We start from the raw sequence: 16,303 nt of genomic DNA, 5'->3' as shown, positions 1-16,303 counted from the left end.
ACTAATTCACCTAGCATTAAGGGCAATTTAGCACGGCCAATTTACCTAACCTGCACATCTTTGGATTGTGGGAGGAAACCAGAGCACCCGGAGGAAACCCTAGCAGACACGGGAGAATGTGCAAACCCCACACAGTTACGCGAGGAAGGAATTGAACCTGGGTCCCTGGCACTGTGAGGCAGCAGTGCTAACCACTGAGCCACTGTGCTACCCATTTTTAAACATTTTATAACATTGTCATAGAATCATATGAAAGAACTCCTACAGTGAAGAAGCAAGCCATTTGGCTCATCGAGTCCATGCCAACCCTCTGAAGAGCATCCCAACCTACCCCTGTAATCCTGCATTTCTGAGAGCCAATTCACCTACCTGCCTATCTTTGGACAGTGGGAGGAAGCTGGAGCACCCGGAGGAAACCCACGCAGACATGGGGTGAAAGTGCAAACTCCACACAGACAGTCACCCGAGACAGGAATCGAACCCAGGTCCCTGGTGTTGTGAGGCAGCAGTGCTAATCACTGAGCCACCATCCCACCATTTAGGAGTAAAATCAGCAGGAAACTTCAAAGGGCTGTGAAAATCTGATATTTTCTACAAAACTTGAGTGTGAATGCTGGCTCAGTAGAAATTTTCAAGTTTGAGTTTTGTTCAGTGTGGATATCAGGGGACATATTATAATGGTAGGTAAATTGAGTCCAGGTATAGATCAGCCACTATCTAATACAATGACAGAGGCAAGACTGAATAACCTATTACTCTTCCTGTTAAATGAGTAAAACTCTTCATGGATTAGAGGTGGGTGCAATTTTTTGATAGTCTAACAGACCAGAGTTTACATGACTATTAGAAATCACTCAAGCTTCAGGATGTGGCCTAGATTTTTGAACTAAGCAGCCTGTATGCTGCCAGGCACCTACCCATTGTCATGATGTATGAACTAGACAAACATGAAGTATCAAAGACCAAGTTACATTTTTTACCTGATCTGTAAAACTGAAATGATAGTTGTTTTGCATCAATAGCGACTGATATTGGTCCAACAGTGGCCACTGCTTCAGCTAGCGCGATTTCATTACCTCTGGCTACAAACCTGAAGCCATGGCAAGTAGTTGGACTGTAATTGGGATTATATTTACAGGTGCCTTCCTGTAGCAGAGAAAAAAAAATGATAGGAACAACATTTAACCATATACAAAAGCCAAATCCTCATTGTAAACCTAATCCCAAACTATCAGTCATGATTCTAACATGTCTGCTTCCACCATCTCCACAGGCAGCCACCACCCTCTGGGTGAAATGTTTTTCCCTGCACTTCTCCCCCATGCTCCACCCCCACCCCTGCGCCTCACCTTGAGCATGTGCCCTCTTATAGCTGACCTTTCCACTCTGGGGAAAAGCCTACTTTGATTAGATCACCTTCAACCTTCTAAACCCAAGGGAATAAAAGCCGTGCTTATGCAGCCAGTCCTTATGAACATAGCAATGGAAGACCTGTTACATTTCCCTCACTCAGACTCAAAGCTAAAGTCCAGTCAAAATTTGAACTGGTAAAACTTCCCCTCCAATTTAAAACAGGTGTAAAATTTATTATCTATAATTTAACTATTTTTCTTACAAAGGCTTTAAATGAGAGATAGACACATTTTGTGTTGAATTCTGAACTTCAATCAGTTCCGATAGCATGAGGGGACTGGGGAGATGATGGTCTAGTGGCATTTTTAATGGATTGTTAATTCAGAGCCCCAGGTAGCATTCTGGGGTGACTGGGTTCAAGTCCCGCCATGGCAGTTGGTGGAATTTGAATTCAATAAAAACAATTTGGAATTATGCATCTAATGATGACCATGAAACTGTCGTCAATTGTCGGAAAAACCCATCTTGTTCGTGAATGTCTTTTAGGGAAGGAAGGTGCTGTGCTTGTGGTTGATTCTTAACAGCCCACTGGGCAATTAGAGATGGGCAATAAACACTGGCCTAGCCAGTGATGCCTGTCTCCTGTGAATGATTAACAAAAAGTGAACGTTTCTGAATTATTGAGCACGTTGAAAGTCCAAAAGTGAGACTGAAGTGCACTACTAATGAGCAAAAGAGATTGTGGATTGCATTTGAGTTGAGAAACTATCTGGGTGCAGCACACTGAACCATGTAGATGGATATGACATTGTGGATATGTCCAATATTAATCTCAAGTCAATAAAAAGAGAGAGAGTGAGTGAGAAGGGGATTCTGTTATGCAGGGATCCTCCTCACTAGTCTTCAATGTGCAGTTGTGAAGAAAGCCTTTACTCCCAATGCAATAAGGAATATCAATGCTGATTAATTAGAAAATACCACAGATCATAGAAAAATTACATTTCAACAGGCCGAGGATACACGGAGGTGAAAAAATTGTGTTTAAAAATGTTTGAAAGACACAGACCTTCAAAAAAAAAACTTTCTGGAAAGTGCGTTATGGATGTCATTCTTAACCCCTTTCTTTATTATCGGTCCTTTAACCTAATGCTATATTAGGTGTTGACTTCACTTCTGTGCTGTTTAAAAGAGCTTGCAGCCTGTCAATCTATGTTGCAGATGTGAAATCACCCTTACAGAAGAGATAATGGCTTGGGCCCATCATCAGTAAGTGTAATTAAGAAATCAGACGACTTAGAGTCATAGAGTCATCGAGATGTACAGCACGGAAACAAGCTCTTCAGTCCAACTTGTCCATGCTAACCAGATATCCCAACCCAAACTAGTTCCACCTGACAGTACCTGTCCCATATCCCTCCAAACCCTTCCTATTCATATACCCATCCAGATGTCTTTTAAATGCTGGAATTGTACCAGCCTCCACCACATCCTCTGGCAGCTCATTCCATACACACGCCACCCTCTGCATGAAAATGTTGCCCCTTAGGTCCCTTTTATATCTTTCCCCTCTCACCCTAAACCTATGTCCTCAAGCTTTGGACTCCCCCAACTCAGGGAAATTACTTTGTCTATTTACCCTATCTATGCCCCTCATGATTTTATAAACCTCTATAAGGTCACCCCTCAGCCTCCAACACTCTAGGGAAAACAGCCCCAGCCTATTCAACCTCTCCCTGTAGCTCAAAACCTCCAACTCTGGCAACATCCTTGTAAATCTTTTCTGGCCCCTTTCAACTTTCACAACACCCTTCAGATAGGAAGGAGACCAGAATTGCACGTAGATTCCAAACGTGGCCTAACCAATGTCCTGTATGTCCCAACTCCTGTACTCAATACTCTGGCCAATAAAGGAAAACATACCAAACGCCTTATTCACTAAACTATACCTGCGACTCTACTTTCAAGGAGCTATGAACCTGCAGTCCAAGGTCTCTTTGTTCAGCAACACTCCCTAGGACCTTACCATTAAGTGTATAAGTCCTGCTAAGATTTCCTTTCCCAAAATGCAGCACCTCACATTTATCTAAATTAAACTCCATCTGCCACTCCTCAGCCTCCATTAGCTTATCTGATCAAGATCCCATTGTAATCTGAGGTAACCTTCTTTGCTGTCCACTACACCCCCAATTTTGGCATCTTCTGCAAACATACTAACTATACCTCTTATGCTCACATCCAGATCATTTCTTCAAAATATTTCTGTGAAGAATATTTTATTATGCTCTTATTTTTCCTGACAAAATTATCCTTTTGAGGCACATTCACAAAATTTGCCACGGAGTTCGACGGCTGAATTTTTATCTCCTGCGTTTGAGCTCAGCACATGTAGGAGGTGTCTGGGGCTGCAATCTCATATTCACTCTCCGATTCCCCTTGCCCGTGATTCCTCGCAGGTCAGGAAATACAGCAGATTGCAACTCAGCAAGCAATCAAAGTGCTTCTTATTGAATGGCAGAGCAGGCTCTAAGGGCCAGACGGCCTACTCCTGCTCCTAGTTCTTATGTTCTTAAAGTAATGTCAGGTTTGCTGCTTCAATGCTCGCTCCAAATTCTACTTTCCCTTGTTATTTTCCCTGGAGGTGGGTGGATTCTTAAAAGCTGTGTGAATCCTGTATGGCTGAGTAGTTTGTGAACCCTGGGGGAAATGTACTTTGGACATGGAAAGTTTTTAACAGGTAGGTGTAAAGGTTCACATGTCCCAATTAGATGCCATCTGAAAACCCTGGCAACATCCTTGTAAATCTTTTCTGAACCCTTTCAAGTTTCACAACATATTTCCAAAAGGAAGGAGACCAGAATTTCACGCAATATTCCAAAAGCGGCCTAACCAATGTCCTGTACAGCTGCAATATGACCTCCCAAATCCTGTACTCAATAAGTTCTCATCAAGTTAATGATTGATCATCAGGTCCTATCCTAGAGGGCTCTTATGGTACAGTGATGGTGTTCCCAACCTCTAGGTTAGATGATCTGGGTTCAAGTCCCACCTGCACTGAGGTGTGTTGTAACGTATCTGAGCAGGTTGATGAAAAATATCTATCCATTAAATTGACCAGCATTATTTAAGGGCTTAGATTGCAGCATTTGGCATGTTTCAGCTACATAGACTAAATAGGCTAGTGCTGCTTTCCTTGGAGCATAGAACTCTGAGCGTAGACCTGATTGAGGCCTACAACATTGCAAGTGGCATCATTCGGGTTGTCGAAATAAACCTCCCTCCTTAGTTGAGGGGTCAATTACCGGGAGAATATACTTAAGATAAGGCAATGAACAACCTGCATTCAGAACGATTATACCTGATCCTTCCTGATCTATTCAGATCAGTAAAAATGATTGGCCGAATCTTACAGGCCTATGTGAGTTATGTGGCAGAATTACACTAGAGGTCTGATGAGGTCTATCTTGACAATAACAGCTGTTCTCTAGATCTTTTAAGCTTTTGAGAGGAGGTTCACTGGGTTGATTCCAGAGTTGAGGGGGTTGCTTTATAAGGAGAGACCATATAGACTGGGATTATATTCATTAGAATTCAGAAGAATGGGGGGATCTTATAGAAACATATAAAATTATGAAGGGAATAGATAAGATAGAGGTAGAGAGGATGTTTCCACTGGCAGGTGAAACTAGGACAAGAGGGCATAGCCTCAAGATTAGAGGGAGCAGATTTAGGACTGAATTGAGAAGGAACTTCTTCACCCAGAGAGTCGTAAATCTATGGAATTTCTTGCCCAGGGCGGTAGGTGATTCCACTTCAGTAAGTGTTTTTAAAGCTATGATAGACTTTTTTGAACAATAAAGAAATGAAGGGATACAATGAGAGCGCAGGTAAGTGGATCTGAGTCCATGAAAAGATCAGGCACGATCTTATTGAATGGCAGAGCAGGCTCAAAGGGCCAGACGGCCTACTCCTGCTCCTAGCTCTGTTCTTGACAAGTGGCACAGCAAGGTTCTCACGTGATAGTGGTGAGTTACCAATTAAGGAGGATTATTGCTTGTTAACCATCTTGCACACATACTTAATGTGATAAGTTTCATTAAAATGCTTGGTTTTCCTTACAATACCCCTGAAGGATGTTTCTTCAGTCAATTTGATTCACTCAGTGAGTATAAAGAGACATCTACAGATACTGGTAATATTTTGATTAGGTTAACATCTGATCTCTTCTTTTATAAAGTGTTGGGAAGTCTAACAGGATTGACTGATCGCCATTGGCAAAGTGATAGAAAGTGATGCAACTGCCCTCAGTGTCTCAGAAATAAATCAGCTGGACATCTTGCTCTAACTCCTACCTGATGAAAAGTTTATGTGTGGACTTGAGTGGAGACAGTAGCAAACCTTACTCTCATGATGCCACTCTGAATGGGCCCAATACTGAGACCCACTGATGAATAACAGAGATGTTTGTATGATGTCCTGCTGAAGAGCTGGGGATTATGGATCGCCAGCACAAAGTAATACACTCAGAGAAGGAGGAAAGCAATGGGAGAACATTTGGAGAATAAAACCGTACCTGTGCAGTGTATGGGTAATAATCCTCTGTGTCAATCCCACCATTAGACTGAACATAGTTGAAGGCAAATTCCATCAGCCCGCCTTTGCATCCATGGTTACCCTCCGCATTGGAGCAATCGACCAAGTTCTGTTCACTCAAGGAGATGAGTTTTCCTGTCTTCTTGAATGTCTGCCCTTCAAGGGCACCAACTGCACTGAAAGCCCAGCAGGAGCCACAGGCACGCTGAAAGCAATGATAACAATTCTTGGTTAATACAGAACTATTGGCAACACCTCAAGTGAAACTTTCAGTTATTTTATAGCTTCAGAGTGACACAGGAAACATACTGTAAGTTTAGAAAGAGCATTAAGGTCAGAGCATATTAGAGGTCCAGCAAGTGACAATGAAAATTAATTAAACATCCTTAATCTCCCAATCTGCATTACATTGATTCTCCTCTGGGACTACAGATCGTTCTGCTATAACACACAATTCGTGAGCACGAATTACATTACTTACAGTGTGGAAACAGGCCCTTCGGCCCAACAAGTCCACATTGACCCGCCGAAGCACAACCCACCCAGACCCACTCCCCCACATTTACCCCTTCACCTAATACTACAGACAATTTAACACGGCAAATTCACCTAACCCACACATTTTTGGAGGAAACTGGAGCACCCGGAGGAAACCCACGCAGACACGGGGAGAATGTGCAAACTCCATACAGTCAGTCACCTGAGACGGGAATTGAACCCGGATCTCTGGCGCTGTGAGGCAGCAGTGCTAACCACTGTGCCACCGTGCCACTCACTTGGCTCTAACGCAATTGACGAATTGTAGACGTTGTTTGGATAAGGCAAACTTTCTACTGAATGGATATAGTGATCTTCTACAGCGCAAATTTTCTGTAGCGCTTTTCCGTCGCGCGATTTTCTCTAGTGGTTTTCCATTGTATAATTTTCTATAATGTGAGGTTGCAGAGGAATGCAACTGTCGCGTTTTAGCAGAACACCCTGTAACAGCGTGTCAGAGATAATGCTACATTGATGGCTCTACAATGAGCCGTTTTCAATGAAATACTGATGAATGTCTGACTGCACATCAATGAAATAGCTTCAAATGATCTTGGGAGACCCAATTCAGAGAGAAGTGTAAAATAACCATGTCCCTGATTCTCCAAATGATGAAGGAGTTATGCCCAAAACATTAATTCACCTGCTCCTCGCTTGCTACCTGACCTGCTGTGCTTTTCCAGCACCACACTCAACTCAGATCTCCAGCATCTGCAGTCCTCACTTTCTCCGGATTCTCCATGTTCTGAATATCTGAACTGAAACCAGGCAGGTGCTGAACCACTTACAATACACCTACTGTACACACATGTTGATTCACTCAACTCAAAGCGTTAACTCTGATTTCTCTCCACACCTTCTGCCAGACCTGCTGAGCTTTTCCAGCAGTTTCTGTTTTTAGTTACTATGCACATATCAGGCACCGTGCATTTATCAAATATGGTACACACAACAGGCATTATGCACATATCAGGCAGTTCTCCACAGGGCTAAATCTAGTGACCTGAGGCCTTACTATCTGACAAATCATGTGTACCCCAGAGGTTTAGTCTGGCTAGTCATATCAATCTGACATTGATATGAGGCATGAAGCTAATCTCCCTGTACAAGACATTAGCATGAGTGTAGTGATCACACAGCAGAAAGATGGAAATTATTGCACAATTGTAGGTTCTTAAGGTTTAAAGTCCTGGTTTTAAAACTGCTTATCTATTCCTCTGGGCCTCAGAAGGAAACTTGGTCCCTTTGTATTTCCACTCTTGACTGCAGTGTGATTGCACAAGGAGTCCAACATCCTTCCTAACTACCTACTTGACTACCCTGGCCTGGTCCTTCAGGTCCCGAGCAATAGTGATCTGCGACTTGAAATTTCTCATTCACTGCTCCACTATCTAGTGCTTCTCCAAATAATAAAATCACCAGGAGCCTAACACTGAGTCTGGACCAGACCATTTGATTATTGGCACCAATCCAGACTTGTTCACATGGGGAGTAAAAAAATCTGGCCTTGCATTCTGAGGTTAATTTCGCCTGTCAAATTGGAGGATTTGTGGCGTTCTGGACCACTGTCGTAAAATGAGATTATGAATTTAGCTAGCACTCGCGTCACATTACCTGGTTTTTCACTGGAGTAACGTAACCCTTGGCCCTCCAGTCAATGCTCTGAGGAAGGCGGAATGGTTTGGGCCCAGCTGAAGCATGCTCTTTCCTGGTTGAGTTCATCATTTCAAGCCGGTGGACTTGATTCATGAATTGTTGGAATTCATCAGTTGTCTGTGATCGAGTCATTTAGTTAGAATCATCATCAAAAAAAAAACATCCTTAGACTCACAAAGCAGCTAATTTCAGGCACAACAGCTCTCTGTAATGTTACAGCCATAAACACCTTGCAATTGGTCGAGTCTACAGCTGGAAATATTGGCTATTATAGAATGGAACTTGAACTTTGGCCAAATACAGCCCAGAACCAGTTAACCAGCATTCCCCTCTTAATATCTCAATTATTTCCTCCATGCTCAATTACAATAGGTTGGTGTGAATAATGAGACTGGAATTTTTCCCAGTTCTGGGTTTTCCCCACTTTTCTTCTCATATTTCCATTCACATTTTGCCTATTTCTGAGAAGCCATTCTTTAAGGGTAAGACTCAAGTGAGCAGGTTATTTAACCAGGTTGGCACCACAGCAGGGACCAACCCAGCTATTGCCTCACTGGGAACTTCTCAATGGGAATCAGGAGCCAGAACTCGGCCTTGAAATGTCCCTGTCCAGGCTTGGTAAACCCGGGAATAACCTGGTACCTCCAAACCCTTCTGGGGCACGGAGAGGGAAAGCGATGAGATGTTCCAAAAGGAAAGGGAAGATTGGAGGTGAGGAATGGTTGGAGGGTGGATCTTTTCAGAAACCTTTTGAGTCGAAATTATCAGGCAATTCATGAAGTGTCATGGCCAAGCTTGACATATGGGGAATGATTTTCATCTGTGTACTGTGCATTTTTAAACATTAACATGACTGTACTGGGAGAGAAATCCAGCGAACCAATGTAGTTTACTGCTGAAGGTCTAGCTAATCTGATCTTTGGGCAGATCGTGATTTGGAGAGGTCATACTCCCAGCTCAGAAATGACAAGTCAGAGTCAACAGTTTCTTAATGCCACCATGACCAACTAAAGAGTGGGAAAGATCAGGAAGCACAAATTATACTTAACAGGCTCTTTAACTGCAGTCAGTTAATACCAGGGGCAGGAGTGACCCTCGCTCCTTTTTCAGTCCCTTGAGTGTTTTGAGCCTCAAAGGTTTCCAAAATTTACAGCTTGCAACTATGGGTGCTGCTAAACTCTTCCCTGCCACTCCCTCACCCCAAATGCTGCCACTTTTAAAGGGCTGCAGCAGGCCTGCGATATATTTCCTAACCTCTCAAACACTGAGCTCCCCGTCAGCGACTCTAATAACTCCAGAATTTGGCCTCTGAAAGTCAAACAAGGCCCCAGTATGAAAATTGAGCGGGTCTCGTGTCAATATCAGCAGCAGAACTGTCTCCATATCAACCATGCAGCTGGCCTGTGACAGAGCTGACCACTCACCTGAGTGTACCTGTTAAACAGTGGGTAGTGAGAAGCATTCTGGGGGACATGGAGGTCAAGTGCACTACCCCTACTAATTCCCCCAATATGCAGTATAGGTTAAGGCTTGATAGCTCACATCCACCAATGCTGGACTCTATCAGAGAAGCCAAACTACTTACTGTGACACACAACAATCGCATTTGTACTCACAAGATCTCCGAAGTGATTCATCCCCAGCTGGTACGTGTGCTTCCCCATCGAGTGCTCGAGATTATGAAGCTGAATTCGTTTCAAATTTTTCTCCCACACCATCCTTCTAAAATTGCCTTCATCCTTAAAGGGAAAATGAAATTGGTCATATGAAACATACAGTGGTTTTACATTCATAAAACTCTTTTAACGATTGAGATATAGGTGCCGTTTAATCTTTGCACCCCATCTCAGCCTTGAAATGTCCCTGTCCAGCCTTGATAAACCCGGGAATAACCTGGGACCTCCAAACCCTTCTGGGGCACGGAGAGGGAAAGTGATGAGATATTCATAGTTTCAAAAGGAAAAGGGAAGGTTGGAGGTTAAACACTAAACACTACTAAATACAAAGTAATCCCACATGAACAGACATATAACAGCCATGAGTACTAGTCCCTTTACATAAAGTTAAGCAATTGTATTGTGACAAGATAAATATTTTGAACATCTTGGGAATACACGTTCAAGCTGACTTGAAGTGAGATGATCAAGAGGACAGTATACTAAAAGCAAACCTTCCATGAACCGTTACCCATTTACATTAGCTATATCTACATCTGACACTTCTCGGACACACAAACTGTCCACAATCCAGGAAAATTCACAGACTGATTTTTTGATCTCCTGACCCAATTGTACAACTGCATTGTTCAAGCCCCAAAGTTCAAAATGCTGCAAACAACAGGAGTTATTAATGGTCACTGATCCTGAAATGTTAACTTTACCTTCCCTCCACAAATGCTGTCAGACCTGCTAAGTTTCTCCAGCAATTTCCGTCTGAGTTAACAATTATACTCAGCTTGGAAAATCCCTTGCACAGTCTACTCCTTTTCAGAATCCCACCACACCCAGAACAATCTGAGCAACTCAGAAGGTCAATTATATTCAAATGCTGGATGGGGAATGTTAGTGATGTAGCCCCATCCCATACATGGCCCAGGTCCTCAGAGAATTACATTGGTGGTGAAGTGTTTGTGTACCTCAGTACCTGGAATGAAGTAATAACGTATTTGCTTGTGATTTTAAGATAATTTCAATCCAATTTTACTCTTCTTATGATCATCTATCCAACACTTCTGTATTACCTGCTGAATTTGTTTATGACTACACAGTTGTTACAGTTTTGCATGTTTATAACCTGATGACTCAGCCCCAAAGTGGGACTCTTGCAATGCCCTGCGCAGGGAAAGTGAGCCAAAGGGTAAGAGATTGAACTCACTAAGAAGTACGGTCCCAGCATGACTAAGCACATTAGAAAGTCTATAATGTATAAACTTTTAGCTTTGTTTATTTTTCTGCTTTATATTAAGAGTAACTATAATGTTTAACTTTTAATTTTGTTCCTTGTTTCTTTCAACCTTGTTCTTAAGTCTTTGTACTTAGGTACTTGAACATATGATGCATATGCAGTGACATTATACACTTTTCACAGTAATCCTGCACTTTTGCACTTGAGTACACATGACAATAAAGTCTAAATCTAAATTCAAAGTTTGTGAGAAGATTTGTAGCTCGGCTGCTCGTTGTCGTGGTTCTGTTCGCCGAGCTGGGAATTCGTGTCACAGACGTTTCGTCCCCTGTCTAAGTGACATCCTCAGTGCTTGGGAGCCTCCTGTGAAGCGCTTCTGTGATCTTTCCTCCGGCATTTATAGTGGTTTGTCTCTGCTGTAACGCTACTATTACAGGACAAACCAAACAGAGAACAGCCAGGGAATTCCTAGAGGCATGGCACTCATCCACAGATTCTATCAACAAACACATCGACCTGGACCCAATATACCGGCCACTGCAGCGGACAGCTCGAATTGACAACCGGAAGCGGCAGATACAAACCACTATTAATGCTGGAGGAAACAGCACAGAAGCGCTTCACAGGAGGCTCCCAAGCACTGAGGATGTCACCTAGACAGGGACGAAACATCTGCAACACAAATTCCCAGCTCGGCGAACAGAATCTAAATCTAAGTCTAAGATACATGAATTCTTCAATGTCACTAAGACCACAATTTGGCTTTCGGACTGCAAAGATGTTTCTTGAACAACACACCATTATTAATATAAATTGTTAATATAGGAAGGATGTGGAAGCTTTGGAAAGGTTATAAGAAAGGAATAGGTTCATTAGGGATAGTCTACACGGTTTTGTGAAGGGTAGGTTATTGAGTTCTTTGAGAAGGTGACCAAACAGGTGGATGAGGGTAAAGTGGTGTATGTGGATATCAGTAAGGCGTTGATAAGGTTCCCCATGGTAGGTTATTGCACAAAATACGGAGGCATGGGATTGAGGGTGAATTGACGGTTTGGATCAGAAATTGGCGAGCTGAAAGAAGACAGAGGGTAGTGGTTCATGGGAAATGTTCATCTTGGAGTTCAGTTACTAGTGGGGTACTGCAAGGATCGTTTTTGGGGTCACTGCTGTTTGTCATTTTTATAAATGACCTGGATGAGGGCGTAGAAGGATTGGTTAGTAAATTTGCAGATGACACGAAGGTCCATGGAGTTGTGGATAGTGCCGAAGGATGTTGTAGGTTACAGAGGGTCATAGATAAGCTGCAGAGCTGGGCTGAGAGGTGGCAAATGGAATTTAATGCGGAAAAATGTGAGGTGATTAACTTTAGAAGGAGTAACAGGAAAACAGAGTACTGGACTAATGGTAAGACTCTTGGTGGTGTAGATGAGCAGAGTGATCTCGGTGTTGATGTACATAGATCCTGCAAGTTGCCACCCAGGTTGATTGGGTTGTTAAGAAGGCATATACTGTGTTAGCTTTTGTTGGTAGAGGAATTGAGTTTCGGAGCCATGAGGTCATGCTGCAGCTGCACAAAACCCTGGTGTGGCCGCACTTGGAATATTGCGTACAGTTCTGGTCACCGCATTATAGGAAGGATGTGGAAGCCTTGAAAAGGGTTTAGAAGAGATTTACTAGGATGTTGCCTGGTATGGAGGGAAGGTCTTATGAGGAAAGGTTGAAGGACTTGAGGCTGTTTTCGTTAGAGAGAAGAAGGTTAAAAGGTGACTTAATTGAGGCACATGATAATCAGAGGGTTAGATAGGGTGGACATGGAGAGTCTTTTCCTCAGATAGTGATGCCTAGCACGAGCGGGCATAGCTTTAAATTGAGGGGTGATAGATATAGAACAGATGTCAGAGGTAGTTTCTTTACTCAGAGAGTAGTAGGGGTGTGGAACGGCCTGCCTGCAACAGTAGTAGACTCTCCAACTTTAAGGGCATTTTAATGGTCATTGGATGAACATATGGATGAAAATGGAATAGTGTAGGATAGATGGACTTCAGATTGGTTTCACAGGTCGGCGCAACATCAAGGGCTGAAGTGCCTGTACTGCGCTGTAATGTTCTATGTTCTATTACTTATGTTTATTTTACAGCTATAGCTTTTCTGCCAATTGCCACCCCATTCAACGTTTGACATACATTTGTCCCCTGTTGAGTCAATGGCTGATGGTCTCGTCCCTGGTATGAGCTAACAATGAATTAGAGCCCTGCTCTTGATTTTTTCTCTTGAGCAACCTCTATTGGAAAGAAACTGTCTATCTGTGTGGCTCAAGGACAAGACAGAGTTGAGATCAACTGTGATTCCCCCACAGTGAATTACCGCATTGGAACACCTCTTTGAAAAATGACTGCTTGAGTTATGCAAGTGCTAATAGAAACTGTAGCTTAGCAGCAGACAATCTGGGTCTTCAACAACAGGGAAAAAAAAGCTAAAAATAAAAAAAAACACTTCCCTGTAGTTGCAACATATTCCTGGTTATTGTTACAGAGCCGTGCTTTAAATACACAAGGACTGAAAATCTGATACACCAAGTTCAATTTTTTTTGTAAGAAGTAAGGAAGTGAAACTACCTTTCAGCCATTTTATATTTTCCTGTTTGGCCAAATTCAAATGGGAACTGAGTTGTCAAAGAAAAAAGCACTTTCTCCAATACAGGGACAGTTTAGCATGTCTTCTTAGAATAATGCCAACACTATATGAGATTTTGGAGGGGGGTTTATTTTGTTTGATGAAACTCTAGAATGTTCAGCAGGTTAGAACTTTGATGTTTGTCTGGTTACTAAAGCCAATTGTCCTCCCTATCCAATTTGAGCTGCACCAGTTGAGAGATAGATGCCTACATGTGTTCATAGTGATTGGCTGCTTTTGTCCAGTACAGTGTGATCCTGAGGAAAGGGTACATAAAAGCCAGCCATACAATCTGCCACCCACCGACAGTCAGTCCCAACACATTCCCCACCTCCTTTAGGTTTCCCTCCTAGAGCCGGGAATGGAGGTGTGAAGCCAGGAAAACTCCTTCCACTTCAGTTATGTTCTTACGCTGAGGCAGAGGTTGAGTAATAGCAGACCAGATCAGCCAAGGAGGTCTATGGACTGCATAGTGCCCTCACTAACCTGTGCCTGGGATTGAAGCCACAGAAGTATTACTGGAAACAGCCATCTCTTCCCAGTCCCAGAGACACCATCCCATCATGAATATCTGATCAACCTCTGACTGCCTGGCAGCTCTTGGCAGGTCACTCTTTCAGACTTTGATCTCAGGCAAAGTCTGGTGCCCACTTAAGTACCACTTGATATAGTGGCCCAGGGCTCATGTCGCATCATATACATTAAATATCGCATTTGGTATCATCTTCACAACATGCCTTCTTACCTATCCTTGTACCGTCACCAAATTGAACTTCATGTAATCAGTCCCTTCATCCAAGTCAGTGATCCAGTTCATAAACACTTTGAGGCTCCAGTAACAATGCCTGCAGCACTCCACCTGTTACCTTCTTGCGAACTTGAAAATGAAATCCCACCATGGGGGTAAGCTGACATTTCCAATTGATTTACAGAATCAGAATCATGGGCTAGTTACAGCATAAAATGTGACCATTCAACCCACCTTCACAGTGGCAGCTCTATGAAAGAGCAACTCAGGTACTGTCCCACCTTCTGCCAGTAACCCTGTACCATCTCTCCTTTATAAATAGTAATTAAATTCTCTCTTCAATGTTTCGAGTAAAACTCCCTCCACAACACACAGACTCACTTCCTCATTTCACCATTGCTTCTTTTGACAATTACTTTAGTTCTGTAACCATGAAGCTGTCACGTTGCTCAGGTAACCCAATAGTTTGTGAATGTCCCTTTAAAGAATCTCAAAGTTCCAGCTCTTTATTGTGACGTTAATGCCAGTGTGGTTGACCACGCTGTACCCATTCTCTGACCCAATCATGCATTTTTATCCCATTGATCCCTTCCCAGTGATTCCAATCTCCTGTCGGTGTCCCGGTCTCCCTGCTTAACCCTGTTTGGGCCCAGTATGTGACCCAGCCACAAGACCCAGTGAGGATCATGGTAGCAGTGGTGTCGGGGGAGGCAAGATGGTGCTGGAGAGTGATGACACTATACAACACTTCTCTCTGTGTTTTGTAACAAACGATACATGACAATAAATCAAATAAAATCAAATCAAATAGCTTTAAACTGTTGGCTAAACTGACCTAGGAAGCCACTATGAACAATCAGGGCTGGATGATAAACACCCGGCAACACCCATATTCTGACAATTAGAAACTGATAAAGATCAGACATAATGCTGCAGGTAACAACACAGTAATACAGCCTCTGTGTAAATGCAGTTTAGAGTTCACTAATATTTCCAAAACAGACAAACTAGTGGCAGAACTTGAGCCTGCTCCACCATTCAGTAAGATCATATCTGACATAATTCCACATTCTCCTCCACTCTGATAAGCTTCATTTCCTTGTTTTGCAAGAATCTATCCAACTCTGCTCAAGAGCTGCTCCCATAGGCTCTTTAGGAAGGGTGTTCCACCGACTTACCACCCTCACAGAGGGAAACATTCTCCTCCTTTCTGTCTTCAATGGGAGTCCCTTATTTTAAACAGGGACCTCCAGTTCTAAATTCTCCCATATAAGGAAGCATCTTCGCCACATCAATGCAGTAAAAGAATCTTATACACTTCAATCAAGACACCTTCTACTGGGCTGCATGGTGACTCAGTGGTTAGCACTGCTGCCTCATAGCACCAGGGACTAGGGTTCAATTCCCAACTCAGGTGACTGTCTGTGTGGAGTTTGCACATTCTCCCCGTGTCTGTGTGGGTGTGCTCTGGTTTCCTCCCACAATCCAAAAGTGTGCAGGTTAGGGTGAATTGGTCATGCTAAATTGCCCATAGTGTTAGGTACATTAGTCAGGGGTAAATGTAAGGGAATACATCTGGGTATTCTTTGGAGGGTCGGTATGAACTTATTGGGCCAAAGGGTCTGTTTCCCGACTGTAGGAAATTGAATTTATTTTTCTGAAGACCTGTCCCTCCTCATGAAGACAACCCTTCCAGTCCTGATATTAATCTCATATTTTCTCTGAATTGCTTCCAACACATTAAAATCCTTCCTCTGCCTCCCCAGGGGCTTTGAGTAAACTTGCTGTTTCACACTGAGCTGATGGTTAGATAAATGCATGAATAGGAAAGGATTTGGAGGG

At 42.9% G+C, this 16,303-nt stretch overlaps 1 protein-coding gene across 1 annotated transcript in view; it reads right to left on the bottom strand.

Moving 5' to 3' along the window:
* LOC140494521 (procathepsin L-like) overlaps positions 1-16,303 on the bottom strand; it is a 36,571-nt gene that overhangs the window by 10,751 nt on the left and 9,517 nt on the right. Inside the window, exons 3-6 of the mRNA XM_072593785.1 lie at positions 9,753-9,875; positions 8,095-8,253; positions 5,924-6,148; positions 981-1,146 (exon numbers count right to left, since the gene is read on the bottom strand). Coding sequence (XP_072449886.1) covers positions 981-1,146; positions 5,924-6,148; positions 8,095-8,253; positions 9,753-9,875 — 673 coding nt within the window. The remainder of the gene's footprint in view (positions 1-980; positions 1,147-5,923; positions 6,149-8,094; positions 8,254-9,752; positions 9,876-16,303) is intronic.

The sequence above is a fragment of the Chiloscyllium punctatum genome, chromosome 24 (assembly GCF_047496795.1).
Source record: "Chiloscyllium punctatum isolate Juve2018m chromosome 24, sChiPun1.3, whole genome shotgun sequence".
Classification (NCBI taxonomy): Eukaryota; Metazoa; Chordata; class Chondrichthyes; order Orectolobiformes; family Hemiscylliidae; genus Chiloscyllium; species Chiloscyllium punctatum.
Note: the sequence above shows the minus strand (reverse complement) of the source record. Positions and strands in the feature narration are given on the sequence as shown.